Source organism: Trichoderma virens (assembly GCF_000170995.1).
Source record: "Trichoderma virens Gv29-8 chromosome Unknown TRIVIscaffold_91, whole genome shotgun sequence".
NCBI classification, from domain to species: domain Eukaryota; kingdom Fungi; phylum Ascomycota; class Sordariomycetes; order Hypocreales; family Hypocreaceae; genus Trichoderma; species Trichoderma virens.
Window position 1 is genome coordinate 735,676 of NW_014013658.1, and position 26,106 is coordinate 761,781.

A 26,106-nucleotide genomic window follows, 5' to 3' on the forward strand; every position below is an offset into this window, starting at 1 on the left:
TTGATTGCGTAACTGCTCCTATTGGATAAGGCGATTTTTCAAGGCACATGGGCACGGGTACAAAGGTACCTGCCTGACTTAGTACCTTAGTACCTGGTAGCCTCAACTGCTGGCTGTGTCATGATGAACTCGCTTCTCGAATGCGCCATTTCCTTCCAATGAACAAGGTGGTGCTTTTCTTTTTGCTGTTGTTGTTTATGACCAACAGACCAAAAAAAATCAGGATAGTGGCTGAGGCGGCTTCGATGTCGTCAAAACAACAACAGCGTGGATACCATGCACAGTCCGCCATGTACACACTGCTCGAGTGCGCAATTTTTTCATCACAATCCAAAGGGTGGTATCAGAGGCTTGCGGGGATAAGCTGTCGAGTCGCCGCCTTGGCAGCGCTGAGGTGGTGTTGGAGAACATGGACAGAATAAGCCCTCAATACTGCGCTATTGCTCGTCTGTCTGTCACTGGCGATATTGACGGTACTGTACTTGGAGCTCTACTTGACACGCCGGTGCGGCCCATTCTCTGCATGCTATCTCAGGTCGGAGTACTCCGTGCCCCGTCCAAGCTGTGAGCTGGCATGCCGCCCAAAACGCCCGGTGATGGTGCCATGGCGGAAAGGAGTAAAGCAGGATGGGTTGATGGCTTTTTCGTCAAACATGCGCAACTTGATTCCTCGATATCCAACTACTGGCGCCTTAGTAAGTAACTAGACCCGAATTACGGTACAGCAACACAAGAGGTGAGGATATTACGAGCACATGCTGCTTCAGGTACCTATACTAGTACGGAGTACTCGTACTGTATAGGTAGTAGCAAACTTGTAATACTCCGCACGCAGGACAGAGATAATAGGACACACCCCATTTGCGCGTGCACCGACAAGCTCGCCCAATTTCGATCAATGGAAGCTCTGCCCAGAGGCCTCGACTGTACGCGCGCTGGCGGGACGGCTAAGGCGCTCCTGGGCTAGCGTCAGGGGCTCTAGTGCAAAACACAGTGCCAGACACGCGGATCCGCCCTCTGTCTGGCGCTGGATCGCCCGTGTGAGCACATCAATGTGAGCACATGTGAAGCCCCCCCCTCAGACTGTGCGGGGTGCTGAATGGACGCAACTCGCCTGCGGTACCTGCGTCAGACCCCTGCTAGGCACAGCTCGCCAGACCTTCGTTTTCCTCTTTCGACCGACTGGGCTAATAACAAAGCACGCCTCGACACCGAACGGGGCCATGGCGCTGGCGATGGCGCTCCAAGTACCTGTACCCGTGCCGCTACCCGCGAGTCTGGCGCTGCGATGCTGCACTGGCACGGGGATAGCGACGGGGGCAAGCTGTGCTCGTAATATGGTGTGGTATTACTGTCCTGCACATGTGGTCGTCGGTCGCACAGGTACCAGTACCAGCCCGGCCATGTCGACTCTGGCCCATCTCTCTCGCGGCGGCCCGGCGCTAGCACTCCATGCTCAAATTAAACTCCCTACGACCCTGGGAGCTCACTGACCATGGCCAGACCCTTCAGGTACCTGCGACCTGCCCCCTGCTCGCATCCTGCCCTGCGCTGTCTCATTCGCTACAACAAGGGGGGAATTGCCCGCCAAAACCTGCTGGGTTCCCTGCAATCGCCTGCTCCTCGCCAAGTCGCAGTACCTGCATGCGCTGTCCCACTGACCGGATAGGCCTGTCGCCTTGCTAGCCCGCTTCGTCTCTCGCTCTCGTCTCCTTTGGCTCGGAGCCTCTCTCGCGCTCTTCCTCTTCTTCTCTCTTCTCCCCATCGCCAGTTTTTCCTCTGTCGACCATTGCGATTTATCGTGCAAACCGCCTGCCAGCGGGCCTGTCACTCATTTTTTGGTATTGCTTGTCAAGCTCTCAGTCACTCCTTTTTGCGTGCTGCTTCTGCGAATCAGCAGCAACAGTCGTTCCTTGTCTTTGCCCGCCTGGTTGGCACTGCATTCTTAACCCGCTTTTTTGGTTTCTTGCTGGACGAACGTCGATCGACACCACCTCTCGTTTACGGGTTTCTGTTCGGTACAGAACGAAACAAAACAAAACATCACTTTCACACCACATATTCATGGCGATCAGTACATCATTTCGACTTTGATCCGCAACGTCATTCGTAATATTTATTTTTTCTTCCGCCGTCTTTTCCAACAAGTTCTTTTTCTTGAATAGGAGCAAGTGAGAAGATGAGCATAGTACGAGCTCGAGGGATGAACCCGGCCGCGGCCGGGGCGATTACACGCGATGCGGAGAGCTATAGTATGGGACCTCGAATCAATCTGCGTCGCAGCTTAGAGTCCATTGGATCTCTGCTTCGCAGATCGGATTGTGTTGCTACCGAAGCCGCCAACACCTGCGAGAAGCCTGTTGGGCCGTCGGACTCAACCCTCGCCATTGTGCTGGGTATTATGTGAGTCATTTCATTTTGTGGCAAGAAGAAAAGGAGAGGAAGAAAAGATGTAAAGAGAGGGGGGGTGGGAAGGAAGAAGATGAAGAAGAATACGCAGGAGGGGGTTGCCCAGGATGGTTGTGCTAATTGAGGCAGAATTCCGGTCTGTGTGGCCGTTGTCGTCTTGTTCTTCCTGCACCGCAGGAATATGCGCCGAGACAAGTTGGAGGAGCTCAACGACCCGACCAAAGACCTTGATTTCGGCATGGGAAATGGCCCTACTAAGAAGCGAAAGAGTCTGTTGGGACTAGGAGGAGAAAAACCTATGCACAAGGGTGGACTTTCCATGGACATGAACCTCTCGTCGCCATACCTGCTTCCTCCGGGCAACCATGGATCTCGCGAATCTATTCACTCGTATGCTCGAACCCTCCAAACCGAAGATGACCCCTATAGAACCGTCAACCAATATGCAGCTAGTGATGTTGGTTCTATTCGATCTTTCAACCCCAACGACAATTCTGGTGCCCGCCCTCCCAAGTCTAGTGGTCTATCGAAGCCTCCCATGCAGACAAACCCGTCGACGCCACGAGCCCCCTCCCCGGATGAGAAGGTCGACCCTTTTGCTACTCCTACCGCTCCCAAGCCTACGCACCAGCCTCCCAGTTCCGCCGAGGTCCATGATGTCATGCTCCCTGTCCAGCCAATTGTCCCGGAAATCGAAACGGTCCCTCCTGTCGACGTCTTTAACGCGGATGAATTCGAAGTGCCTGATATCCCGGCCCCCGCTCCGGCTGCCTTGAAGATTGGCCAAGACGGCTCTCGAAGCCCTGCTCATTTTGAGCAGCCCAACTCGGCTCGTTCATCTGCTTACACTGATAATGGCATGGCTTCCCCGGCCCACCCCGCTGATCGAAACGTTCCTCAGATTCTCTCTCCCGGACTGCCCCCTCATGAAGATGCGCAGGAAGAAAGCCGTGGCCGACCTCTGTCAAGGCCGCCTCCCCCTCACCAAGCTGGTGGCCTCGGCGTTCCGCAAAACAATAGCAAGCGACTCTCTGTTGGTTTCCGACCACTGCCTCCTAGTGAAGCGATGGAGTCTGATGATCCCGAAATCCGTGCCAACCGCATTCGATCTTTCTACAAGGAGTATTTTGATGATTCTAATGAAGTACCCCCTCCTCTGCCCACTCAACCGCAACAACACCAGCAGCAACAGCCCAACCAGCGCCAGCAAGGCGGCCCTGACTACTATGAAGACTACGACCAGGGCTATCTGGAGGCCGCTGCCTACTATGATGCCGACACCAACGCCTTTGTTATGCCCTATGCCCAGCCTGTTACCCGTCGTGCCATGACACCACCCCCAAGCGGACGCCAAGGTGGACCGATGGGCGGCCCTCGTGGTCCCGGCCCGCGTGGCCCAGGCTTCCGTGGACCTAATGGCAATGGAGGAACCTTCTCTCCTGGTCCCGGACGGCCTCGTGCTGGCTCGGCTTTTGGACGACCTCGTGCCGGTTCGGCCTTTGGACCTAGACCAGATTCATCCGCCTCTGGCGCATGGGCCCGTCAACAGCAACCCAAGAAGAACCTCCCTCCTCCTGCACCATTGAACACCCTCCCCACGCCCTCTAAACTTGGCGACGATTCATTCGCCATTTTCAATGCCGCTGATTTTGCTCCACCGAGCAGCATCCGTGATAATGTGGCTGGCCGAAGCCAAAGTCCATTTGGCGAGAGAAAAGCTTTCCTCCAGCCACCAACTGCCGGTTCACAGCTGGCGGGTGCCTTTGACGAATTAGCCGCTCTCCCAAGCCCGTAAGTAGCATTACTGAGATATCGATGTGATGTGATGCATTGACTAACCCGTCTGTTCTTTAGGCACTTGCTCCGAAAATCAGGCACCTTTACGGCTCTGGATTTCGCCCCTCCCAAGAAGTTTAGAGATCCTGAAAACGCCAGTGACGCAGGCAGCATCAGGAGTAACAAGAGTGGCATGTCCCAAGCGCACCTCCAGGCTATCCGAAGCGGAGCAGGCCGAGTCAGCCGCCTCCCTGGCGACACGGTTTTCACGACAGCTGCCATGGACGACCAGCTGAAGCCTTCATGGACGCTGCGACCCTAGAAAGGGAGCAGAGTAGGCTAGCTGCCTCGGGTGGCATTTCTTTAGTATCAGCGTCGTCATTTCTTGCTTACGGCATTTGCATGATCTTGCCAACAGATAGCGGCATTCAAAGCGCTCTCCATAGGGGGTTTGTTTATTTTGTTCACTTCCACAGGAGTAATTAGGGATTACGACGGACTCTTTTCGAATTTTGGGCTTTTTCGCGATGTTTGCATATAGATGGACTGGAACCTAACCCAACACATGAATTACATCTCAGGTGACGACTTCGTGCCTCTTCTTTGGCATCTGAAGGAAAAATTGTACATAGGCAATATAGGTCAATCAGATGCACTCACCCTTTTTTTCATATTTGTTTTTATCTGTTGTTTTATTACTGCATGTTTTCTCCTAATTCCTTTGTTGTGCTCTTGTCAGTGGTGCTCGTGCTGTATTGATATCTTGAATTGTGTATTTTTAGGTATTTGCTTTGTTAGAGGTAATATGTCCCTCGGTGAATTGTTCGTGCTGCGTCAAATGTTTGACATGTCATGCCCAGTTTCTTGATACTGAGCCAATGCGTCGTTTGCTTTACTATCAGAAATGAACTGGCAGTTCGACGAAGTGAAGTCGGCATCACGTGCTGTTTCTGCTTGGAATAAGGAGATCATCTGTGCTCCAAGGACTGCTATTGTGGATCACTCCCTTGATTGGCGCGGTATTTCGGATCAGGTGTTCCAATCGGTACATGTACTTCGTATATGAAGCACTCGTATCAGTAACCTGCAGCAGTTTTGACGTTAGTACTCCATAGCGCCTTTTTTTTATGCCTATCTATATATATTCCCCGCCTCTCGAGCAGGAAGCCGAACCATTGTCGCCTTGATTGAGAGATAAATGCGAGAAGGCGCCCTTTTTCTGGTTAAGGGAGGGCTAATAATAACCGGGTGTTAGTTGGCGCTTTAGTAAGCTTCCCACGGACCTTTTTTGTGTGGCAGTGAGGACGGACGGAGCCTAGTCGATAGTGAGACGGGCAGTGCAAATCTCGGGTTGCCTTGTTTTTTTTTTGTCTTGTTTAGTACTAAGGCACCGAGTGTTTTGGCGTCGACACCGGAGGTGGTCGCCTAAACCGCGGTTGTATAATGGCTTGATGGAAGGTTTGAGAAGATGGAGGAGGGTCTCGTCGGTTGTTTATACTTCGCGGCTGCGGTTGATGTAAATCAACTGCTTCTTTTGAAATGTGTGTGGTTGTCGGGCCAAGAGCCCTCGCGCCCCGAGAGTTGGGTGATGCACTCTGCATATGACACGCATCATCACACGTACGTACGTGCATGCTCCGTGCTTATTGCTCGGTAATAACCACGGGGGGCTGCGCTGGGAATTTGCACCAGGGTCTCTGCTTTTGCGTGAGCACCTTGGCTGCACGCGTGTTCTGCGCAGTGCCTATTAGTTGATTACGGAACTGCTCCCTACGGAGTGTACTTACTGTATTGACAGTAAATGATACAGTACTCCGGACCTTTGCTGCCATAGGTACGCTACAATCAAAAGGGGTGTCTTCTCTTGCTTCTGTTTTCTCCCCAACTCTCTCCAAGTGAAAAAGATTAAAGGACGCATGTGACAACGGGGACGGCGAAAAGGTTAAACAGAGCGGCGGCCTCTTGGCTCTCACAGGTACCGCAACTGTAGGTGCCCAACCTCGCTGCAGAACTTGTACTCGTACTGTCCACAGCTGAAGCTCGCTGGAATCTTAGTGCCCTGCGTGGCTTGGGCTTGGAGGTCGACTTAGGCGAAATTAGTGGTCGCGCCAACCACTAAAACAGAAACCTTGAGCCCATCAGGGTCAGCATCGGCGGCGGCCAGCTGGGAGCAGCCCTTGGAGACTGAGTCCAGCATTCAGCCATTGATGCATCGATGTTGCGTGTAGGTCCTCACTTGAAGGTTCAGTGTCAGTAATTGTACCGTACCTGTGTACCTTACCTGTCAAGAAAAGAAGCCCAGCCACTGCTCCATAGGGGACACGCAGCCGCTGGAAGCTAGCCGTTCGGGGCACCAAGCCGCAGCCAACCCGATTCCCCCGGCAGAAAAAAGAAAAAAAAAAAAAGAAGCAAAATAAAGCCCAAAAAGGACCACGGAGTAATCCAGCAGCGAGCAAGAGGGGGACCAAAGGGTCGAGACTGCAGGAACGGGCATCCAGTACAGTGGCGCTAGCGCACGGCGCACGTGGCGGTGCGCGACAGGCTACGCACAGCCGCACAGTGCATCTCACAGTGCGCAATGGACCCCCCAGCGCAGGCGGCCGATGTTCCTTTTTGTGCTTTTATCGTCGCTCGGGTGCGGGTGCGTCAGAACTTTACAGCTCTTCTCGGCCTTTTCCTTCGTATCGCTCACTCAACCCCCCCCTAACGAAGTTTTTTCTTCTTCTTCCTGTTCCCGTTTCTTTTTCCCTCATCGCCCTGGTACGCGTTTTTCCCGGACGCTGCATTGGCTTGACCCTGACAGCTGATCTCGTCCGATTCCCGGCCTGAGCATTCCTAAGCGCCTCACTCTCTTCGCGCTCTCTGCCATCCGCCTCCTCTTTTTTCTGCATCAGTCAAAACCTCGTACACGCCCCACGGCCCACCTCATCGCATCTGCTTGCGTCCATTCGCTGCGTTTTTTTCCCTGCTTGTACGAGCCCGTCAAGCTAAGCCCAAGGCTAAGGTGCCGTCAAACGTTCGTGGGCCTGTCGCCGAATCCAACGTTGCGGGTGGACGCTCTTCTATTTTTTTTCTTCCTCGTTTACGGAACGAAACAAGAGAGCAGCCTATTTTTGTGACTAGGCGCTCACTCCCTCCGTCGTTCGAATTGACTGATTCGTTCCACGCGCACGTTCTTCAGATTGTCTCTGGAACATTGAACTGAACAAAGTACGTTTGCGGCTCTCGTTTGTCTTGCCTTTGGCCTCCCTTTGCGAGCCGATTCGAGCTCGATCGATCTTGTGCTTCGCCCTTCTCTGTCATGCTTCCTGACGTCCTCGCACGATGCCCGTGGACGTCAAGTGCAGCTGATTTCTCATCGGCTTCGTGCGTGGCGCATGCGTTCGGCCTGGTGCCATTGCATGGCCATCGTCTAGATGGCTTATCTGCGCTGGCTTAGGTCGTCGACTCCGGCTGTTGAAGATAATGCTCGTGATTTGCTGCTGCGCATTGCGCTCCGTCTCGCCCGGCTCTTTTTTAGTCGGCTAAGCGCCTTGCACCTCCGTTCTGACATTCTACCTATACACAGTCAATCCAAGTCTACGGCTATACACATCGACGCCGTCACCATGTCTACCAGTCCGCCTCGAAACTCGGAGCCGCCTGCGCAATCGGACGACTCGGCGCCTCCTTCTTCAACTCCATCTCCGCCACCGAGCTCAACGCCAGAGCCGCCGCCATCATCAACGGCACCACCACCTCCTCCTTCGTCATCGACAACTCCGCCGTCTAATCCGCCGTCCAGTCCCCCGTCCTCGTCTGAGCCGCCATCTGAACCTCCATCGAGTTCCACCACTCCTCCTCCGCCGCCTACTTCATCGTCATCGACAGAGCCCCCGACTACCTCCACGGAACCACCTTCATCTACGTCGAGTTCATCCTCGACAAGCTCGACGACCTCTTCTTCTTCTACGACAACAACGGAACAAAGCACGACCAGCTCTGAGTCTACAACAGCACCTCCTTCAAGTACTACTTCCAGTTCATCGTCGACGACAACTGATGACACTACCACTGTCCCGGGGAGCGAGACTTTCACCAGCACAGTTGTTGTAACGCGCACTCGATCACCTACCAATAACCTTCCCAGTGGCACGACTACCTCGTCGACTTCTACAGCAACCCCGAATGGCATTGCTGGCAAGGATAGCAGCAGCGGTCTTGATTCAAAGGCCAAGGTGGCTATTGGTGTCGTTGTTCCCATCGTCGCCATTGCCATCTTAGCTGTCATTGGACTTTTCCTGTGGAAGAAGCGTCGTGCGCGCCGGGAGGCAGAGGCCGAGCGACGAAAGGAGGTTGAGGACTATGCTTACAACCCCAATGCCGATCCCACCATTCCAGTAGTTGGCATGACCGGAGGAGATGCGTATGAGATGAGGGAGGAGGGATCTGTTGGCTACCGAGGCTGGGGATCAACCCCCCATGGCGGCTCAACAGGCCGAAAGGCTTCGACTACGATTTCTGGTGCCACCGGCGGCTATTCTGACATTTCGCCTCCCCGTGGTGGCAACATGTCTGAAGCGGCATTGATTGATGGTCCCGAAGGAGAGATTTTAGGCGCCATGGGGCCGTCGGCGGCAAACAACCGCGGCGATGTTCGACGAGGAGCTTCCAACGCATCTTCTTCGTACAGCGCGACCGGCCGATCAGATGGCTCTGACGCGGGCGCGGGCATGGCCTATAGCACCGGTGGCGGCTACTATGATCAATATGGCCAGAGCCCCTATGACACCGGCTACGGCAATGGAGCCAGCGAGATGCCTGCTCCTCCCATCATCCGTGACAATCCCGCTCGGCGCAGCACGCGCGTTGAAAGTCCTGGTCACTTCCCTCAGCAGAGCGCTGGCATTTCCCAGAACTTCTAAGTGCCGCGCGTCTGTGAGACTTTTGGATGCTTTAACGCTTGTTGCGCTCGAAAGATAGATACCCCCGTTCAGCCAGGTGTCTTGGCCCGTCTCAGGGGTTGGGAAGACGCTGAGGGAACATGATAGGCGTTTTTAGGATTTTTCTTTTCCACCCACCACTTTTGTTTAATACTGATTTGCATACGATGAAATCTGGCTTTTGATTTTTTTGTTTTTCCACTCCCCCTGTTGTTCTTCGTCATTTTACGCTCGCTTTCATTCGCATACACTCGCTTTTATTTACAACGCGGCACAGCACGGTACAGTCGAACATTTTTCATGCTTGTTCTTGATTTGACGGGAATGAGAATTGATTTAATATGGGCACAACGAGAGAAAGAAGAATGAAAGAAGAGAAGGGATCCGATATCTGCTTGTGTAAGGGGAGGCAACAAAAGGAGAGAGCCGATGTTGGATGGAGTGGGAAACGGAACAATGCATGTTCTTCATACTGAGCGTGTACTGTTCATGACCAAACAAGGAGAGAAATCAAATAAAAAGGGAGACGCACTTGTACATACAAAACTTATATGCATCTGCATCTGCGGGCGTAGCGAGTCGGTTTTACTGCTGCCGGTGCTGTTGCTGCTACGGTTGGGCTTGATTCTATCCCCTGCCCCCCTTTTTGATTCTGCCATGTTGCCGTCTAATGTCTTTTGGTTCAAATATCACAAATCACCCTCATGCCGTACCTATGGGATTCTGATCAGTTAGATGTGCTACACTCGTTGATTCCTCCGCAGATCTCGCTTAGATTTTTTTGATGCCTCTCTTTCTTTCATTCTTTTTTTTTTTTTTTTTGTTGTGGCCCCCTTCCCACTCGATTTGTACTTTTGTCGTGTCTTGGAAAATGTCTTTTGGTAATGCGGAGGAATCAAAACAAAAGGGATGCTGGGTATAGATGGGGATATTGGGATGTTTTTATGGAGGAAATGCTATTACATCGTGGTACAAATTTGCGTGTCTTATATATATATATATATACCTATCTATATATATTTTTATATACTCTTCTTTTTGCTTCCCTTGGTTTTTCGATGCTATTTTCCGTCTCTTTGCTCTTTTGGGGTTTTGTGTTGAGGGGAGAGGCATTGCTGGAGTTTGTTGTGATGGGTGTTTCTGAGCAAGATTGATAAATGTTACTTCATACTTTCTTTAGACGTAAACTTGTGTGGATTTCTTAGCCTGCGGTTTGTGTGGCATTGCCCATGGGCATAAACACGCATCTTTCCTTCTTTACTGCTACTGAAGCCTACCTACCCATATTGCTTCTTTACGGGCTACGAATGTCTACGAAGCTCTCTGCTAATGTTTACGGGGGCCAATCATTCATCAGCCAGTTAGCATCTCCCTCCCACAGCAAGACGATTAAAGGATTTTTTTTTTCTCGTTTCCCCTGTTTTATTCATTTTTCTTTTTCTTTTTCTTTTTTTCCTTTCCCATTCCCTTGACCCCCCCTAATTTACGCCTTCAGCCAAGCCGACGCAGTGCCTCGCTCACCCGTCCCCTGACTCAACTCCATGCGGTCCCACCAAAAGCGGCATTGCTCCAGCTCCCTGTCTGTAAGTCTCCTCGTCTTGACCGGCGTGCCTTGGTTTCTTCCTCCCGCGGCTTCATCATTGCCTTCCCCGAAGACGAGAAGCTCACCGATTCCTGCTCCGGAGAAAGACGTAGCGGAACTATTGTCCCCGAGGGGGCTCTGGAACGTAGGCCAAGCTTCCTCCTGGTCATCTTGATTGAGGGTGCCGGAGGGTGAGGAGGAGAAGGAGATCCAGCGGTGGTTCATCTCCTTGGCGATGGCTACGAGGCCCGGGGTTGACTCAAGGATGTTTAGATCGTGTGTTACGGCGGGGGGCTGGTCGCCGTGAGATGCCGCCTTGAATGGAGATGAAAGAGCAGCGTATTCATAAAGATATACACGGGCTCCCGCTCGAGATAGCGTGTGAGCAGTGTGCAGAACAGGGCAGATGTACGCGTAATGGCCGTAAGCCTCATGGATGCGGCGGAACTGCGCTCCGTACGGGCGTTTCTGAGGGCCCCCTATGCCCGGGGGCTGGCGATAGGGTGAGTCCGGGTGGATGAGGGGATCGGGATACAACAGCTCGAGGGCGTCGAGGTCGTCTGCTGAAAAGGAAGGAATGAGTTTCTGGAAAAAGGAGCGGAATTCGGCGCTGGTGGAGGCATGCTGGGGGGCAAACGTCGTGCCCTCATGGGAGCAGAAGCCGGTGATGACGGAGATGTCCTTGGCACGGCCCGAGTCGACGAGCTGCCGCCACAGGTTCAGGGGCAAATCGGGGATGATGCCTCCGGGGCCGTCAATGACAGGCTGGAAGGGCCAAGTCACGGGCGTGTGGTGCATGGCGTAGACGGTGAATGAGGCTTGGATGAGAGAGTCGATGGGGAGGATGTCAAGAGGCTTGTTGTCGGCGTACATGCTGCACTCGTTGAGATGGCCTACGTTGCGAGGATGTGAAGGAGAGAGCACAGAGCGTGCAGTTGGAGAGCCAGATTCGAGAATAGCCTTGCGGAAGGGGAGGGGGGATGGATTTAGCATGTGATGGCCAACCTGAGGGGAGAGAAGTTAGTAAACGCCGTTGTAATATGGTGTATCATTGCATCTTCATCCTGTGATGGACATTCCACCAAGAGACGTGATATTTGAAAACTCACTGAATGCGCCCCAGCACTCGTTCCCAGCAGTGTGATATCGCCAGCATCTCCTCCAAACTCGCCAATCCACTCCCTCACCCACTCAACCGCCAGCCGCTGGTCTCTCAGCCCCAGATTCAGCTCCTGCGTCTCGGGAGCCCCGGCCAGGAACCCCAGCGCCCCCAGACGATACGAAATGCTCACAACCAGCACCTGGCTCGCTCCCCAAGCCACAAACGACGCCAAGTCCCTCTCCAGCGGGAACCCAAAGTTGAAAGCGCCGCCGTGAACATACACCACCACGGGCAGGTCCCGAACGCCCTCGCTCTCAGGCCCGACGACGTACTCGGACGCCGACGCCGACACCGACGGCCGAAACACGTTGAGCGTCAGCGGGCTCTCCGCCGTGGCGTGCTGGGCCATGGGGAAGGGCTGTGAGGGCGCCGGCCGCGAGGCATCGACGACGCCCGTGGCCTCGGACAGCGGCATCGCCACGGCGGCCCGGAAGCGCTGGGCGCTGGCAAACGGGATGCCGTGGAAAATGTCCAGCGCCTTTGGGTACTTGGCCGATGCGGGCTGGAAGACGCCCACGATGGAGCAGCCGTTGACGGCGACGGTGGGAGCGTCCATGATGGGGGAACGAGTCAGTGAGGATATGACGTGGGGTGATTCGATGGGGAGAAATCGAGATGACGTTTGGAATCAAGGCGACGATGGCGGAGACGGATATATACGGTATTGGAGAGAGGAAATGAGAAGAAAAAGGACAAAAAAAGACGACGAAGAACAGCTAAAACGTGACGAGATGAAGAGTTTGCCAAGTGAATTTTTTTTTTCTTCTCCTCTCAACGGCTCATCACAGCTGCATCCGGCATAGACAGCGACAGCGCCAAGCAAGGCACAAAAACAAGAAAAACGCAAATAGGTGCCCGTCTCTCGTCTCTCGTCTCGTATATGCAATCTCAGACAGAGAAACAGAGGTGTGAAAACACCAAAGCACACGTCCGTCAGAGATGGATGACTCAATAATAAACAAAGAGTGTGAGAGAAAGGCAACTAAAAAAAGGGAATGGATGACTATTCAGCACCCCATGTTCGCTATTCAGCATCCCGTTTTTAGATTAAAAAGCGGCATAGGTACTGTAGTAATAATGGCAGATAGTACAAGGAGAAGAAAATATGGATAGTAGCAGCAAGTACGGAGTAGCGGGGTGCTGAATAGGCATTCTCTAAAAAAATTGCAGCCAAGCGAGCATGTAACGATGCAGTCCCTAGCCTCGCATTATCAATAAAAGTGAACACCAAAAACTCGCGGAGCCAATAGACGTCATTGCTGCACTTGTCGGGCTAAATCGATACACAGTCCACAGTCCTTCAGCTCGCGTGACACTCACTCCAATCTGGCTAGATGGCGAATGACAGATGGCGAAATACACATGACAGATGACAGCTCAAAAGCTTCGCATTGCTGCTTCTACTGCTAATACTAATACTGATACTAGCCGTCTAATCTAACCTTGGTGGTCCATAGACTTCTCTTCTCCCTGCTCTAGAGCTCTCCTCTCTTAGCCGTCAATGCATCCAAGCCGTGCTTTGCAGCCGGCAGATCCCTTTAGCCTCATCCACCTTTCTCCGATCCAGCCGCCCAATTACTGGCTGTCCAATTGTCAGCCCTGTCCTCTATCTAGTAGAAAGCACAAGTAGCTACAGTTTATCATAGTTGAGCCACGGGATTGCTCCCAGAATCCCAAAAGTCTTTGTATCCCAATGTGTCGACAAATGTGCGACACCAAAAAAATCCACAAGCCCCCAAGAAAACTCCAGTCCCGTCCCTATTTGTACAGTTGAAACCATGGCAACATCGATACACTCGCCTCCTTAATCGATATATTCGTTGCGCGCCTAATGCTGCTCAGACAGAGCAGAACCCCCTTGAGAAAAACAAACAAACAACCCGGGTATGATGAAAATGAGAACGAACAAAGGAAAAAAAAGTGTTGACAGTAGCGCCCAAACCCTAGCAGTATAGCTATTGCTTGTTCGCAACGTCATCACCCCGTGATCTGCTTCAGAGACGTCGCCTCCTTACGACGCTTCCTCTCTGCCCACTCTCGACTCGCTATTCTAGAGCGCTCAGCAGCCTCGTCTCGGGCAGCCTTGGCAGTCATCGGCCTCTCACTCTTCTCGTGGCTCTTCTTCTCCATGATGCTTGCAGAGTCGTGGGCCAGAATCTCCTTGCTCTTGGATCGCAGGCGCGTCATCATGTTTTCAATGGACAGCGGATTCTTACTCTTAGTGGCGTTGACCATAGATGAGAGTATCGACCGGTTGATAGACTCTGCGACTGCAATCATGGAACCACGCACGCGCTGCTTGTCTGCCTTGCTCAGGGTGGGCGTCATAGGCTCATCGCGCACGAGACCCAGCGACAGTCGCTTGACCTTGTTAGACAAGGCAGCTTGCCTCTCCGCGTTTTCCTCCTGAATCTTGGCCTGCCGAGCCCGGCTTGCCACTGTGTCCCGGGGAACGGTGCTGGGCGTCGAGTTTGGCCTTGCAGGTCGTGCCTTGAACTCGCGCCTCTTGCGCTGCTCTTCTTCTTGGGCCCGCAGCTTGGCCTCGCTTTCCTCCCTCTTGCGCCGAGAAATGGTATCTCCAGGCAGCTCAAAGGTAGGCTTGGGCAAGGCCTTGTTGCATTTGGGCTTTGGGGGGGCCTCCAACGCCTTGAGAGCCGCCGCATGATGTGCTTCGCGGGTTTCGCGGACTTCTCTCAGTCGTCGAGCCACAGCCTTACCTGGCAGCTCAAAATTGGGAATAGTAGGCGTTTTTGATGAGCGAACTGAAGATTTAGCCACCGTGGCCAGGGTGTTCCCGGCCTTAGACATGAATACACCAAGACCGGACCGACGGTTCGAGGATCCTTTGGCAGGCTCCTCGGGACTCTTCTCCCGAATAGTCAGAGACGCAGATCGACGCGGCGGTACGCTAACCTTCTCGGCAGGCTTAGAACGAACCGTGGCCGGCGCACCCGACACCGTCGATCTTTTGAATGCTCTCATTGCCTCTTCTGGAGTTGGATGAGATGGAAGCTTTGGCTGTTGCTGTCTTGTCAGCAGAGCCAGTTGCTGAGATTGTGTAAACTCGTTGACTGCCTCTATCTGGTCCTCGAGCCGATCCAGCTCCTCCAGCGAGTCTTCAATCCGCGGTAGCGAGAATGATGTGGCTCGTGACGAGCTGTCGCCAAAGCTCCTGTCGCTCACCGCAGTAAACGCTGGCGACACTGCATTTTCAACGGCAAGAACAATCTCAGGAACCTTCATTGGCGGCGTTACTGGACGGCTGTGGTCCATCCAGGTGACGGAATCGTCATCGCCGGCAATCCGAGGCTCCTGCATTTCCACGGTCCAGTTGGCGCTGTATTGCAGTGGCGTGGCCAGTAAATAATATGAATTGAGCGGGCACTCGCTGTCGCTATGTGGCTCCCGCTTCTTCTGCAGCACTAGATTGCAGACGTAGGCTTTGCCGTCAACTCCGTGCTCAGCTTCGTACTCTTCAGAGGAGCTGTCGTGGATGGTAGAATTCGGAGACGGCAGATGGGTCAATAGCCATTCAAACTGGCCTGCCGAGTGCCTCTTGACCTGTTGCCAGATGGTGCGCTCGCCAATTGTGTCCTTTAGCAGGTCGTACACTTCAGCGAATAGCTCTAGGAGGTTCGCAAAGTATGTCAATGACTGTGTGCAAGCAAGGAAGATGAGAGAGTAAACAATTGTGACCGTATGCCAACACACCTTGAGATGCACGAGTGGAGGATAGTCCCGTGTTCTCATAATTGTGCTTGATGTCCAGAGTAGACGCTTCTCGCAAGGAATCGAGAGGCTGAAAAGTCTCTGAATCAACGGCTGGTCGACGACGAAATTGGGGTGAGGCTTGTCTGGCAGCTCGACGGAAAGCCAAAGGAGAGGTTGCCATGACATGTTTCTTCAGCTCACTGGCAATAGCAACATCCGATGGCCGGTGACCCTGGTTGTGATATTGACCTGGACAGGGATCCTGGACAACGCTATCACCCGCTAAATTCCGCTTCGACGTCGTTATTTGCTTTGGCGTGTGATGAGTCGGCAGTTTCTCGTAAACCTCACGAGAGCTGTCCGGCTTCGTGGGTCGCTGAAAGATGTTGGCGCCAAAGTGGACATCAAAGGTGCCTCCTTTTTGCACAACGCCAAAGCCAACATCCTCTGCCGACGACGACACTGCGATGCCGCGCCGGGCCATTGCAGCATCAGCTCTTGGGGGCAGTAGATGTACCTGTGCAGCGTCGAGGGCGTGATTGGACTGGAAACTTCGCACGCAGGGGGTTTCTATCAGATACGATAGAAATTAATTACTACGACTCCGTACTCTTCGCGGGCAAGACCAAAACCGTAGTCTAATTTCGCGGACTGACCGGAGTCGGGAGGCCGTGGGCGCAAGCGGGGCCGAATCCAATATGTTCGCGAAGTCTTCTATTTCAACTAATAGTGGTGAAATGAACCAAGTTTGCTGTGATGATGCTGGTTTGGGTATAGTAAGATAGGCAAATAATCTCTGGGGTAAACCAGCTGAGCTGCTCTGCCGCAGGAAGCTATTTTGGACTCAATGTTGATCGCGGGTGAGACAGGTTGCAGGCCAAGTGGTGGAGCCGAAATGAAATGAATCCGATCTCCTTCCACCTTCCACTCCGCTGCGCCATGGTCCACACTTCTTGCTTCAACCTTGCTGGCCCATCGTCATTTCCCTTTTCCAGTCGCCATTTTTATCGCTCCCCTTTCAGGCCGCCTGTGTTGCAGTGGCGAGCGACAGAGCGACAGAGCGACCAGGGCTGAGGCAACGCGTCGCGGGTTATCACCGGTACCGCGGCATGCTACCGGCGATAAGAATGGGAAACTGCCGAGAAATCGACCATGGCAAAAGATGCCTCCCATCGAGGGCTTTCGATCTTCAACTCCATATTCCGGGATAGAAAGAGGAGCATCTTCTGGGGTATAAACTTGCCATGCTGGGACACCATGGCATCAAAGCAAAGATTGCCTGCAAAGTTTATAGCAGCAGCATGCATCCAAGCCAAGAGCATGTGCGCTGACCCCTGCGGCGACGTCCCTTGCCTCATATCTCCCCATAGTAGCCAATCGATTCCAACGAGCTTGGAGTGAGCTTTTCAAGATTCATTCGCATAGTAATAGTAATCGATCCGATGCTGTAAATTACTAGCACCATTCTTGCCCACTCCAGCCTAAGCATCAGTCATAGACTCGTCGGCTGCCGCTTCCACTGCTTCGGCCTGCGCCTGCAGTGTTGGTGCATGCTCCGTGGGAATTCGTACTAGAGTTTGTGGTAGCTGCGCAGTGGATGTTGATGCTTCTTCTGGGGCAGGCCCGGCTGCTGTTTTGGCCAGTTTCGCTATGTTTTGGTTAAGTAGCTGGACACGTCTAGAGTGGTGATACTGGACCTACAGGAAGCCATGTTGATGGCACGAAGCACATTATGCCAGTTGCCAACTACAGCAGCAATCACTGCCCGTGTTGTCAGCCCCAATTCTCATCCATGTAAACCATTACAGCTAAGCATCAGTTTGCCTTACCCTCAGTTCCATCAGACAACGTGGTGAGCTTCTGCTCCAAGGCCTCCATCTGAGTTGCTACTGTCGCGCTCAAGTCTCTCAGCTCCTTAAGATTCTCAAGTTCCGCCTTCTTCTCTTCGATTCGGGCCACCAATGCTGGTGACTGTGGAGCGGAGGCGGTCGAACTTGCTGCGCGCACCTGCGATGAGAATGACCTGGTGTGATACGACATTTTGGGTGATGGATGAATTTGTATGTGAGGAGAGACTCTGTCTCAATACCGAACAATATTGATTGGCTAGTCAGAGTGCTGCTGTTATTAACAGAAACTGCATCAACGGGCTCGAGCTCAAGCTTCACCAGCTTCGGACGTCCACTATTATGTAGGTAGACCAAGCAATTGTATTGAGTTTCTTTCTAAGATTGGCGGGGTCTGCTCCAGAAGCTCCATTCACGTGGTTTTCACCCTAGCAACCAAAGTCTTTGTGTACAAACTGGTCTGTTAGTGTACTGAAGAAAATTTGCGCTATGCCTAAACAGGTCGCGGAGTAAATAATGACACAACCAAAATTATCCCCAAGAGCTCCTGCAGACCGACATCTCAACCACTCTCGATACCCTAAAAAGCATCTCTGGCTATCAAGCCCTTCTCCACAATCATTTGCGCGGCAGACACGCGTGTCTTGTGAGGAGCCATGGCTAGGCTCAACGAAATGCCGGTGCCGACAGAGACTCTCGAAACGCGTATGTAGTCTCGGGCATCAAAATATGATTTGCCGCGCGTGCTAACGATATGCCATTCAGTTCGCAAGAAGATGCTTCGCCAGAATAGAGAACTCGCAAAGACAAACAATATTCGAGCGCTTCGAATCCGCGAATTGGAAAATGAATGCGCATGTATGCTGTCGGAAAATCTTGAGCTGCGGAGTCGCATTCTGGAACTGGAAAAACAAGTCGAGGACAGCGAGTCGCGAAGAATAGCAGATCACGCGATGGCCATCAAGGCCAAATTGGAGTCGCAACTCACAGAATGGGGGTCTCTTATTGCAGAATTGGGCCTCGAGCCGCCCGCGAAGAGACATTCTCCTATGATTAAGCGAAGGTCAAAGAAAACACCGAGCTTCAGCGCAAGTCGGCCAAGTCCATCTCAGAGGCGGCTACGCGAAATTGCAAAAGATGTTGAAGAATTGGGGTTCATCAGCGAAAATAAGAGCAATTCTCGGAGGTCAATGAAGTAGGTGGATTCATTTTCACGATGGATGAATGAAATGCTAACTGATACACAGTCCTGAGCAAATTCTGGCACTCCGATCAGAGGCCGATATGGAATCGCCCGAACTCGGCCCTCCACCAATGTCTAAATATATTGAGGAAGATCCAGTTAAGATCGATTCACCAACTAGATCAATGCCTGTGGAAAGCTCGAAGAAGTCGAAGGGCCTGGAGCCCCCAATTGCTCTGGCTTCGTCACAATCTGAGGAAGGAGAAGATCACGAGGAGCTGATAGCGCAGAAGCGCGATCGGGTGAATAAGCCCCAAAATAATGTCGTTACTGCACCATCTCAACCCATTAAGGCCGGGTCAAAACGGAAATTTGGAGCTCGAGACGACAGCGAAAATAGTCAACCGGAGAAAGGAACGAATGAGAACAGCATTAGCAGGATGTTGGTTGAAAAGACAGAAGGCAGGACAGTGAAGGACTTTGCTAAAATGAGGAAAAACTCGCAACTGGAGCTCTCGGAAAACGTTCGGAAACCACTGGCAGCCAAGAGCACTAACGACGATATCCATTCCCCGAGGAAGATTTCCAAGATAAAGCCATCGGTGGTCGACGAGATATCCACAGCCAAGCTCAATGCAGCAAGGTCGAAGGCAGCCTTCGATCGACAGAAACCAAAAGCAAAGAACCCCTCAACCGCTGAAATTGAAGCTGTGCCTATTCTTACGATTGAACCTCGAGGAACGTCAGATGCAATGGATAGCTTGGCGGCACCCGTTAGAGAATCGGCATTGTTCTCGCCCGTGTCTCCGGTAGCGGATGTATCACCTGAGGGACCACGAGGGGATACCCCTCCACCTACTGATATCTCGTCCAACGGAAAAACATCACGGCTTAGTAGGCGAAATCGGACGACAATCAGTTATACCGAGCCTAACCTGAGAGCCAAGATGCGACGACCAACCAAAGAGTTATTTGATGCCGTGGCAGGAGAAGGGAAATATGTTCGACGAGCCAGTAGCTACGATCTTGCTATGCCTGAATCAACAAAGAGTAAACGAGAGGCGGCAGTATCCGACAGCTCGATATCAACACCCGAGTTCGACAATAATTCGACAAGCCCTTTGGCAGCAAAACATTTAGCTACAGACGTCCTTCTGGGTAGCGTCATTACGGAACGCCGCAAGCGTTCCACAAGCATAGCACCAAAAGGCTTGGGAATTGTGAGCGACAGTTTAATGGACGTGGAATCCTCTGAGGGATCAAGGGATGCTAGCATCAACCTTGATAGTAGCGGTTTGGCAGAGACCGATGTGTATGAGTTTACGAGCAAGTCGCCTCCGCCTGGGAAGGAGGAAATCAAGGAACCAAAGAAACGTGGGCGAAGACGGACTACTACATCAAGACATTCTACAATGAATCCTGATGATGACTATGAAGACTCCAGTCTATCAACAAGAGAGAGAAATATTGCTAGACGGAGGAGCATGATGGTATGATGATGGCCCTGAAGCAATAGAGGCCAGAGGGGGGAAGTACAAGGAGTTTGAAACATGGGTGTGTTTGGGCGTTTCTGGGCACTCACGACTGTCAATTCGGGATGCATTATTAGGCGAACTTGAATCTTGTTTCATGCTCGAGATACCAAGCGACGGAAATTATTGAATGATATTTGTATTTATCGTTATGACTTTTTTTAGTGCTTTGAATCTTCTGTGATTTGTCCGTTGTCCCATTTAGCAGGGACAGTTCACATATAACCAAAGTTGTGTTTTGTGCTTTTGAATATTCCCATCTCTTGAAAGAAATGGTCAGCCTGTACACCGACAAGCACCAAGTTGTTTTGTATAACTGGGTTGGCCCGGGTATTGACTCCCTTTCTACCTCTGCCGTCAGCAATTACAATGGTTTCTATTAGCTCAGTTCCCTCTCTCCAATCAAGTTAGGTGCGTCATGATGAACCCGTAGTTGGCTCCACGGGCTTTGTATAAGTAACCTTCTCTACCGCCACATTCTCATTTCCCTTTTCATCCGTCCTTAACTGGTAAACGTAGAGGGTCAGTGAAATGCCTTGGACCTGTCATGAGAGTTAGCACCATTGCCAAAAGTGTTAGAGTAAACAGATGCTCTCACATCCATCAGGCAGAAACTTGGAGACGCAGGTTCGGCATCCAGGCTTGCTCCTGTCACGAATGCACCCGTCGCACTGCCCGGGTTCACAAAGAACTTGTCCATATACTCGAAGGCATCGAAACGGTGAGTGCCGCCCCAGCATAAGACATCGACGTCCAATCTGTTGGCTTCGGCTAGAAGCAGGTCGGGCTCGTTGGAAACAAGAGTGAAGCCTTCCAAGAAGCCAATGCGGATGCCGCCGTGGGTGACGACCTGCGTTAAGGGGAGAGACGTGGCTTCGACATCGGTGCGGCCCTTGACGATCTTGAGGTCCGGCGACAAGGACCGGAGATACTCGTAGGTGTGCTTGTCGGTGAGGTTACCGAGGCATAGAGTCTGGCCAATCTTGCCTGGCGCAAGCAGCTTCTTGAACTAGAGGGGCGACGCACATGGCGAGTTAGCAACGGTGACAACACCGGCTCCAGGGTAAAGCTGCTGGGCTCTTTTGTTCGGCATACCTTGGCGGGAATGTCCAGCGCCCTGTCCGGGATGTGCAGGTCCCCAATCACGAGTATGAGGAAAGTCATGGTTCCTCGCCGAAGCTGCGCAGTAAGTGGCCGGAGCGGAATCGAACTTGCAGAGCTGGATCCCTCAGAGCTGACGACCAATTACTACTGCCCGAGCTTGGGCGAGGCTTGGAGGGGCCGCAGGTACGTCGACAGCTCGGATATAGCGATGTCAAATATGGGATATTGGCATAGGCCGCTCAGCCACACTCCACTTGTCGGTTGCGCTTATCGTTATCGTTATCGACTGGCGGGGATTACGATAAGGGAATTTTTTGTGCTGTGCGCTTGCTTGCCTCGAATTTTGCAGCGGGCGAAGCGGACGCTTTCTCTCACTCAAGAGGTTTGGACGATATCTACAACAAGATGGCGACTCCAACTCCGACTCTGGCTGAGAAGCTGGACAAGATCAAGTCCCCGGGGCTTCAGAGTCAGCAGAAGGTGAGCATCTTCATGCAACCAGAGAGTCCTGTTTTGTGTGCATTGCTAACTTTTGGTGTGCGCTAGACTGTCGTTGTCTTGCAGGCGGTCGAATCAACCTTGAAGGAGCAGAACACGGCTCCGACTTCTACTGGATACTTTGCCGCTCTTCTCGCGCTTCTCCAGCAGGCGGAGAGCAATGGAAACATTAACATCGAATTGGCCACTCCGGTGGTTTATCTTCTCGACGTAGTCACCCCGTTCGCACCGCAGCCTCTGCTCCGATCCAAGTTTACTCAGATCCTTACGCTGCTCGCGCCGGTTTTGCTGGCGCAGGATGCGGAGCCAATTCTTCTCAGGACTTCAATTGGGTGCCTGGAATCTCTTCTCCTGGCCCAGGATGCCGCTTCGTGGGAGCTGTCTGTCACCCAGATCGGACCAAGACGTGCTGTTGCCGGACTGCTGAACCTGGCTTTGGATCAGCGGCCCAAGGTGCGAAGACGTTCTCAAGATGCGCTCAAGAGGGTGCTCAAAAATCCCCCGCCAAGCCCTTCTACGGACCACCCAGCCGCAGACATGTGCGCCCACACTGCGTTGAAGAATTTGGAGGATCTGGCTGCTCAGGCTGTCCAGGCGCGAAAGGGCAAGAAGGCGCCCAGCACAACGCACGACCCGGCATTGATCCACGCACTTCAATTGATTAAGACAGTAGCATCTGCGAGTGGTGGCTGGCCGAGCACCAAAATCGAGTCTCTTTGCGAGCTCCTGCTAAACATTGCCAAGACGGGCAACGAGTATATGACCATGGCCGCTTTTGAGATTTTCGAGTTGATCTTTGAGGGAATGACAGACGAGCTCACTTCAGCAAAGTTACCTCGCCTAATGGAAATTATTTCAGAGCTGCGACCAGCTGCGAACGATACCCAACTTGTCCCTGCGTGGCTTGCGATCCTTTCCCGAGGCTACGATGTGTCGGCGCAGGTTGAGGCCGACGAGACTTTCCAAAATCTTCCCGATCTTTTCAACATGGTGGCACAGTTCCTTCAGTCTGATTCCGAAAACATCAGAATCTCAGCTTCCGAGTGTTTGGTATCATTCATGGCCAACTGCATTCCGCCTCAGGTTATTGTTGAGCCCTCAATATACGATGAGAAGGTTCTGGATAAGATTGCCAAAGCGGCCGAGTCTCTCCTCAGCGTTCAATACCAAGCCGCTTGGTTGCAAACCTTCAATGTCTTGGAGGCCATTTTCATCAGTCTGAGATGGAGGGCAAACCCCATCATGCTCAACGTCACACGAACCATCGGGGAGATTCGCGAAAACCCATCTTTCCGGAACAAGAAGGAGGCAGACGAAGTACTAGGCCAGGCTATTCGAGCCATGGGCCCTGAAGCGGTGCTCTCCATTCTCCCATTGAACATCATCAAGCCCGTAAAGGGTCAGAACGGAAGAGCATGGCTCTTCCCGATTCTGCGAGATTACACCAGCAACACAAATCTGGCTCATTTCAAGAGCGAGATGGTGCCTCTGAGTGAAGTCATGTTCCAGAAGGTCTTGGATCACGGGGAAGCTGAAAAGACTATGGAGATCAAGATCTACGAGACGCTGGTGCAGCAAATCTGGTCTACTCTGCCAGGTTACTGCGACCTGCCTCTCGACTTGATGGAGTCTTTCGACCAATCTATGGCTGAAATATTGGCCAATCTTCTCTACAAGCAAGTCGATCTGAGACTGGATATCTGCAGGGCTCTGAGGACCTTGATTGAATCTAACCAAGCTGTTGCAAACATCGAGGAGGAGGAAGAGGATCTCCTTCTACAGAGTCGGGTAACCAAGGACGCTGCTCGCAAAAACTTGGCATATCTGGGCCAGTTTGCTGGCAATATGCTCGCAGTTCTCTTTAACGTGTATACCCAGACTTTGCCCCAGAGCCGTGGCCCCATTCTGCAGACTGTGAATGCCTTCCTCAGCATCACGCCAAACCAGGAGCTTATGGATACGTTCGACCGCGTCAGCAAGATGCTTGCAGGTGAACTTCAGAATGCACCAGCTGCTGAGAAGCCCACTCAAGGACAAAAGTCAAAGGATCACATGCCATCCACTGCACAAACCCTTATGGATCTTGTCATTACCATTTCGGCATACCTCCCACGAGAGAGCTTCGCTACCTTATTTGAGATTGCTTCTGTAATTATCAACAAGGAAGAGGAGCCCCAGCTGCAGAAGAAAGCTTACAAGCTGATTCCACGACTGGCCACTTCCGAGCTTGGCAAGGCCGCTCTGCAGGAGCGAAATGCTGAGCTGCAAACCCTGATCCTCTCCAGCTCGGAGAAGGTTTCTGGGCCGGCTAGACGTGAGAGAATCGCTGCCATTGCTGCATTGCTACCCTTTGTCCCTGACAACTGCCTTCACTTCATTCCTTCTGTTCTGAGCGAGATTGTCATCTGCTGCAAGGAGAACAACGAACGAGCCCGTGAAAGTGCATACGACCTCTTGGTTCAGATGGGACACAAGATGGCTGCTGCTAACGGTGCTGTCATCGACAACAGCAAGGTGCCTCACATGCCAAGCGATGCCCCAGCTGCCACTGCCAATATCGAAGAGTTCTTCACCATGGTGAGCGCTGGTCTGGCCGGAAGCACCCCTCACATGATCTCTGCGTCAGTCACTGCCATCAGCCGTCTCCTCTACGAGTTCCGCTCATCGCTGAGCGACCAGACCTTGTCTGATCTGGTGCAAACCATGGATCTCTTCTTGACTTCAAATAACCGAGAGATTGTCAAGAGCTGCCTGGGCTTCGTCAAGGTCTGTGTCATTAGCCTGCCAGTTGAGCTGATGATGCCACGCCTGGACACGCTCGTACCTAACCTGATTATCTGGAGCAACGAACACAAGGGCCACTTCAAGGCCAAGGTCAAGCACATCTTGGAGCGCATGGTCCGCCGCTTCGGCTTCGATGCCATCAACAAGAGCTGCCCCGAGTCCGACAGGAAGCTGCTGGCCAACATTCGCAAGACCAAAGAGAGAGCAAAGAGAAAGAAGGATGCTGCCAAGGGTGCTCACGACGACGACGCTAGTGAAGACGACGAAGAGGACGATGGCAAGCGACAATATGAGAACGAATACGACCGCACTCTGTATAGCAGCGACTCAGACGAATCCGAGGGATCAGATGACGAGGGCGCACAAAGACCCAAGAAGAAGGCGCAGAAGGGCGGCAAGACATACATTGTTGAGGATGACGACGAGCCCCTTGACCTTCTCGACAAGAAGGCCCTGGCCAGAATATCATCCACCAAGCCCGTCAAGCTTCGCAAGCCCCAAAAGACAAAGGCCAAGACCGATCTCGACGGCAAGCTCATCCTCGGCAAGGACAGCGATGACGAGGGCGCCATGGACGTCGACCAGCCCGGCGGCGCCGAAAACTCGGGCGTGGGCGCCTACGTCGCCGCCATCAAGGGCCGCGACGCTGCCAAGCGCGGTCGCGGCGGCAAGCTCAAGTTCTCCAACAAGCGCTCCAAGGACGGCGACGACGGCGACGAGATGGACGATGACACCGCCGTGGCCGTCAAGAACAGCATCAGCCCCGGCCGTGATCGCGGCAGCAGGGGCCGTGGAAGAGGCGGACCGATGCGTGGCGCCCGCGGAGGCCGCGGCGGCTCTTTCGGTGGCCCCAGGAGTGGAAAGGGCGGCATCGCTGCCGGCCGGAGGGGACTCGGCACCGAGAAGAGACATGGCCCACCGGTCGGCGCGGGAGTGGGCAAGGGGAAGAGGGGAGGCCGGAACTAAAAGGGGCTTACAAGGAGAGCGTTCTTTGCATGAAAGAAATGACGGCATGATTGGGTGAAAAATAGCCTTTGTATGCATCTTATGGATACCCACGGTCATAAAAGAAGAGAGCTGGCTGACTCACTTACAATGTGAGCGAATGTGGGTTGCGTGGTAACTTTTAGTTTTTTGTTCTTTTTAAAATGAATATATCTATACTTGTTCTACTTTTTACTCCTGATATACGTGTTCTGAAATCCGGCGTAAATCGTGATGAAGGGGCACAATCACAGCGGGCGTTCAATCATTCACCAGGATACCTGTCTTCAATTTCAACCCCCCTTTCTAACATAAATGCATCATGTACTCGCACATGCCTTTCCACAGTCAATGCACTCTTTTCCGTGCCATGCCCAGTAATACAAATAAACAGTGGCCAATGCCTCCCTCTGGGTATCTAACAATGGTGCTTCCAAGTGGCCGGTCCCGGCAAAAGGAGAGCGTTGGGGTATAATAGATAGGAGTTCAACCAAGCAAAATTCCTCCACTCCATGCTTTTTTCCATGCCAGGATTGAAAACAAACAAACAAACAAACAAACAAACAAAACCGCATATGCCTTCTAACTCTTGGGGTGCTCATCATAATCATC

The 26,106-nt window shown here is 52.6% G+C and overlaps 8 protein-coding genes across 8 annotated transcripts; 4 read left to right on the plus strand and 4 right to left on the minus strand.

Annotated features, from left to right (window-relative positions):
* Positions 1 to 1,786: 1,786 nt before the first annotated feature.
* Positions 1,787 to 5,003, plus strand: TRIVIDRAFT_232455 (uncharacterized protein; the record flags this gene model as incomplete). Its single annotated transcript, XM_014094748.1, has 3 exons — positions 1,787 to 2,403; positions 2,539 to 4,200; positions 4,264 to 5,003. The coding sequence occupies 3 exons, from the start codon at positions 2,180 to 2,182 to the stop codon at positions 4,505 to 4,507; spliced, it is 2,130 nt and encodes a 709-aa protein (XP_013950223.1).
* A 2,790-nt stretch (positions 5,004 to 7,793) lies between these two features.
* On the plus strand, positions 7,794 to 9,089 carry TRIVIDRAFT_163836 (uncharacterized protein; the record flags this gene model as incomplete). Its single annotated transcript, XM_014094749.1, has 2 exons — positions 7,794 to 8,240; positions 8,370 to 9,089. 2 exons carry the CDS (start codon positions 7,794 to 7,796, stop codon positions 9,087 to 9,089), a joined length of 1,167 nt encoding a protein of 388 aa, XP_013950224.1.
* Positions 9,090 to 10,950: 1,861 nt separating this feature from the next.
* On the minus strand, positions 10,951 to 12,425 carry TRIVIDRAFT_135033 (uncharacterized protein; the record flags this gene model as incomplete). Its single annotated transcript, XM_014094750.1, has 2 exons — positions 10,951 to 11,694; positions 11,799 to 12,425. Coding segments are annotated over 2 exons (1,371 nt in total), but the record flags the coding sequence as incomplete, so codon positions are not given.
* Positions 12,426 to 13,837: 1,412 nt separating this feature from the next.
* TRIVIDRAFT_124100 (uncharacterized protein) lies at positions 13,838 to 15,689 on the minus strand (the record flags this gene model as incomplete). The annotated part of the gene is made up of 2 exons (XM_014094751.1): positions 13,838 to 15,430; positions 15,507 to 15,689. Coding segments are annotated over 2 exons (1,776 nt in total), but the record flags the coding sequence as incomplete, so codon positions are not given.
* Positions 15,690 to 17,043: 1,354 nt separating this feature from the next.
* TRIVIDRAFT_40089 (uncharacterized protein) lies at positions 17,044 to 17,602 on the minus strand (the record flags this gene model as incomplete). The annotated part of the gene is made up of 3 exons (XM_014094752.1): positions 17,044 to 17,210; positions 17,264 to 17,323; positions 17,392 to 17,602. 3 exons carry the CDS (start codon positions 17,600 to 17,602, stop codon positions 17,044 to 17,046), a joined length of 438 nt encoding a protein of 145 aa, XP_013950227.1.
* A 463-nt stretch (positions 17,603 to 18,065) lies between these two features.
* Positions 18,066 to 20,088, plus strand: TRIVIDRAFT_39317 (uncharacterized protein; the record flags this gene model as incomplete). Its single annotated transcript, XM_014094753.1, has 3 exons — positions 18,066 to 18,114; positions 18,175 to 18,604; positions 18,657 to 20,088. 3 exons carry the CDS (start codon positions 18,066 to 18,068, stop codon positions 20,086 to 20,088), a joined length of 1,911 nt encoding a protein of 636 aa, XP_013950228.1.
* Positions 20,089 to 20,249: 161 nt separating this feature from the next.
* On the minus strand, positions 20,250 to 21,288 carry TRIVIDRAFT_74880 (uncharacterized protein; the record flags this gene model as incomplete). Its single annotated transcript, XM_014094754.1, has 3 exons — positions 20,250 to 20,666; positions 20,723 to 21,133; positions 21,220 to 21,288. The coding sequence occupies 3 exons, from the start codon at positions 21,286 to 21,288 to the stop codon at positions 20,541 to 20,543; spliced, it is 606 nt and encodes a 201-aa protein (XP_013950229.1).
* A 345-nt stretch (positions 21,289 to 21,633) lies between these two features.
* Positions 21,634 to 25,476, plus strand: TRIVIDRAFT_39384 (uncharacterized protein; the record flags this gene model as incomplete). The annotated part of the gene is made up of 2 exons (XM_014094755.1): positions 21,634 to 21,708; positions 21,775 to 25,476. 2 exons carry the CDS (start codon positions 21,634 to 21,636, stop codon positions 25,474 to 25,476), a joined length of 3,777 nt encoding a protein of 1,258 aa, XP_013950230.1.
* Positions 25,477 to 26,106: the final 630 nt, after the last annotated feature.